This window comes from Monodon monoceros, unplaced genomic scaffold, assembly GCF_005190385.1.
Source record: "Monodon monoceros isolate NGI ecotype Baffin Bay Population unplaced genomic scaffold, NGI_Narwhal_1 Super_Scaffold_13, whole genome shotgun sequence".
Taxonomy (NCBI): Eukaryota; Metazoa; Chordata; class Mammalia; order Artiodactyla; family Monodontidae; genus Monodon; species Monodon monoceros.
In genome coordinates, this window is record NW_021703769.1 from 76966133 (window position 1) to 76970126 (window position 3994).

The 3994-nt window shown below is 56.9% G+C and overlaps 1 protein-coding gene across 3 annotated transcripts in view; it reads right to left on the minus strand.

The window, feature by feature from the left end:
• Positions 1-247: 247 nt before the first annotated feature.
• LIMK1 (LIM domain kinase 1) overlaps positions 248-3994 on the minus strand; it is a 25021-nt gene continuing 21274 nt past the window's right edge. For all 3 annotated transcript variants that reach the window (XM_029221822.1, XM_029221823.1, XM_029221821.1), the window contains 3 exons: positions 2065-2120; positions 1686-1843; positions 248-1608 (listed from right to left, as the gene is read on the minus strand). In XM_029221822.1, coding sequence (XP_029077655.1) covers positions 1446-1608; positions 1686-1843; positions 2065-2120 — 377 coding nt within the window. In that variant the 3' untranslated portion in view covers positions 248-1445. The remainder of the gene's footprint in view (positions 1609-1685; positions 1844-2064; positions 2121-3994) is intronic.

The following is a 3994-nucleotide window of genomic DNA, read 5'->3' on the forward strand; positions in this document are numbered from 1 at the left end:
ATCCATTCCCTAGTCTCTCCCACTCTTCCCCAATCCTCCCCCCACCACCAAACCCAGCTTTGGAAAGTCCTCACTTGTCCCAGCTGGGCCACCACCTCCAACCCCACCCTCTATGCCCTCCGTCCACACCTCCATTCCCACACCTCCATTCCTGTCTTCCCACAAGGCTTCTAATCCAAAAAGTTCCTCTCTCCTCCTGTTTCCTCAGGGCCCCCAGACACATGTCACAAAGCGGGATCTGGTGGGGAGTACAGAATTTATTTTATTATTCTGAGTCTGGGTTTTGTTCCTTAGACATCGTGATTCCTGGATGGAGGTGACTGTGTCCCACCTCCCTGAGTCATAGTCCCATGGGCCTGTTTCAATTGCTTTCCAGGTTCAAAGTGCACTGAGAAGGCTTCACAGTCTTAATACTTCCTAGATGCTCAACTGAGGCAAAGTGACAAAATGGCCCCCCCACCCCCGCCCGCCAAAAAAATAAAACCCCAAGCCCCCAGCAGCTACTGCTGCTGCAGCCGTATGAAAAAATAATACAAACTCTTCTTAAAAAATAGATTACACAGAAAGAACCCAGAGGACAGAGGGCATGGGGAGGGGCAGGGGCTGCTCTGGCCACTGGCAGGGAGCCTCGGGGAGAGGCCCGGGATGGTGCTGAGATGAACTTCAGGGGGCTGGGATGCTGGTGGACACTGCCTCGTCCACTCTGCCCAGCCTCCCTCTGCTGCTCCTCCCAGCAGCTCTGGCCCTGGGACCACGGCTCCCCTCTCCCTCCAGGGACCCACCCTTCACCCTGAGGCCTGGTACCTGCTTCTCACTAAAGTGGCTTCAATAAAGAAACAAAAAGACCCAAAGCGAGGGAGGGCTGCTGCCCAGCCACGGGGATTTCCACTCCACAGGAGACGACCTCTCTCTGCTTTGGGGGTTTGGATAATTATCAATACCTGACGCTACCTAGACACCCCCTGGGGGGGTGATGGGCCCCAGACTCCCTGTTTGGCTCCTGGGAATACAGTGATGAGCCACGGTCTGAGGCTATCTGTCCTCTGGCCCAGCCTCGGAGGAGCTGCAGACGGGTAGAGAGTGTGCATAGGACAGCCGGGGCAGCGGGTGTGGGATAGGGTACCGGGTAGGGGATGGGGTACAGCTCACACGGGTCCTCCAGCTCATGCAAGGAGAAGCGTGAGGGGGTGGCCCCACCAAGACAGAGGTAAGGCAGGGTGAGGTGATGGTGTCTGTGCAGCCAGGCCAGCTCTGGGGCCGGGGGCAGAGAAAGGGCAGGGGCCACGGCCCACAGGGTAGAAGGCAAGTTAGGGCCTGGCGCTGGGGAGGGGTCTGGGTGTCCGCTGCCCCGCTGAAGGTGCCACACCTGGCCACCGCATACAGAGGAATCTGGTGCAGGGTGGATTCTCCCAAGTCGGGGACAGGGGCAGCTGGGCAGGCCGGTCTCAGTCGGGGACCTCGGGGTGGGCGGGCAGTCCACTCTCGCCGCGCCGGTAGGTCTCCCAGAAGCCCCTGTCTAGCTGCTCCAGCTGTGGGCCCAGTGGCAGGTGGCCAGCCAAGTGCATGCGGAGCGTCTCCAGCCACTGCTCCAGCTTCACGAAAGAGGGCCTGGGGAGACAGGCAGGGGGATGGTGGGTTCGAGCTCTGCTGGGGACAACCCCACCCTAAGCCCCCAACCCACTCACCTCTTCTCAGGGTCCAGATCACAGCAGCACACAGTAATGGGGAAGAAGCTTGGGGGGCAGTTTGGAGGGCAGTAGCGGTCCAGGAAGCCTCGCACATTGAGGCCAAAATCCATGGTGCGCGGCAGGTAGTCTGGGTCAGCGTTCACCCGCCCGATGATCTGTCCAGCACGAAGCCCAGCAGTTACCCAGGGCCCCTGGGACTGGGCATCACCCAGGTGGGTTCGAGGGCAGGTCACACCCGGGCCTGGCGCCCCCTGGACCACCACACCCCTGGGAATGCAGGTGGCTGTGGGCAGCCCCGTTCCCAGAGCCTCCCTGGCCTGGGGCCCCTGCAGACTTCAGCCTGCAGCCTGGGACTGTGAGCCCACCCCGGACCTACCTCACACAGGACGATTCCAAAGGAAAACACATCCACCTTCTCATCGTAGCTGCGGCCTGGATGAAGAGACCGCTGTCAGCAGGTGCACGGGGCCAGGGATGTCAGCTGGTGAGGGTGCCGGGCCAGGGGCCCGCCCACTGGGGGGATGCCCTGGCCAGCAGGTCAGGACAGGAGGCAGATGCTGGAAACCTCTGTAGGATCAGGCCTTAGGCTCTGACACTACCCGAGCCCACCCAGTCTGAGCCAACCTGTTGGCGGGGGTAGGCAGTGGGTAAAGGTGAAAGCCCTGGGCAAGGGGTTCCAGGCCCAGCTCGGTCACTAACCAGCGATGTGACTCTGGGCAGGTCATGGACCTAGTGGTGACTCCGAAAGAGAACTGTGTCAGACCCCTGGAACCTGTGAATGTTATTGGAAAAAGCATCTTTGAAGTTACGATTAAGTTAAAGATCCTGAGATGAGACAGTCCTGGATTATCCGGGCGGGCCCTAAATGCCATCACAGTTGTCCTTATAAAAGAGACTGAAAAGGAAAAGACACAGAGGAGGAGGCAGTCACATGAAGACAGAGGCAGAGATTGGACCGATGTGGCCACAAGTCCGGACACGCCAGGATCAGAACCTATAAGCAGCAAGGAATGGATTCTCCCTTAAAATCCCCGGAGAGAGCACGGCTCTACTGGATTTCAGACTTCTGGCTTCCAGAACTATAAGAGAATAAGTGTCTGTTGTTAAGCCACCTGGCTTGTGGTAATTTGTTACAGCAGCCTCAGGGACTGATACAGACTCTCTGAGCCTCAGTTGCCTCAGCTGTAAAATGGAAACAATACCCTCTCTCTAACGACGTTAAAAATAATCAGGACAGCCACTCTCTATTGAATTCTGACTAGCTTACAAACCTTATCTAATTCTCACATTACTCCTTAAAGATAGGGAATATTAACCCCAATTTACAGGTTAAGCTATTGAGGGGTGGGTTAACTTTGGTCAGAGCTGGCGTTGAGATGACCCTGGCTCTGCGGCCCTGACCCTGTGCCTGCATGTCCCCTGCCTGTGGAGAGGCTTTATAAAGCCCCAGTCTGGGCACACATGGGACCACTGTGTAACAGGCCTGAAAAAAAAAGAAATGGAGTGGGAGAAAGGGGATCTGTGGGAGGCTGAATAATGGTCCTGGAGGTGTCCCCGTCCTAATTCCTGGACCCTGTGAACACGCTGCCTTATACGGGACTTTGCAGGTGTGACTCAGTTAGGGATCTCGAGATGAGATTATCTTGGATCATTCAGCTGAGCCCTATGGGATCACAAAGGTCTTTATGAAGGAGGGCGGAGGGTCAGGGTCAGGGAAGGAGATATGACAATGGACACAGAAGTCAGAGAGAAGAGGCTACGTTGCTGGCCTTGCTGGAGGAGGGACCAGGAGCCAGGGAATGAGGCAGCCTCTAGAAACTGGAAAAGGAAAGGAAACAGATCCTCTCCCCTTGAGCCTCCAGAAGGAATGCAGCCCTGCTGACACCAGACTTCAGACTTCAGTGAGCCTGATACTGGACTCCTGACCTCCAGAACTACAGGATAATTTGTGGGGGTTTTTAAATAAATTTATTTACTTATTTATTTTGTTTTTGGCTGCACTGGGTCTTCGTTGCTGCGCGCAGGCTTTCTCTAGTTGCGGCGAGCGGAGGCTGCTCTTCGTTGCGGTGCGCGGGCTTCTCATTTGCGGTGGCTTCTTTTGCTGCGGCGCACGGGCTCTAGGCGCGTGGGGTTCAGTAGCTGTGGCTTGCGGGCTCCAGAGCGCAGGCTCAGTAGTTGTGGCGCACGGACTTGGTTGCTCCGCGCGGCATGTGGGATCTTCCCGGACCAGGGCTCGAACCCGTGTCCCCTGCATTGGCAGGCGGATTCCCAACCACTGCATCACAGGGAAGCCCTAATTTGTGTTT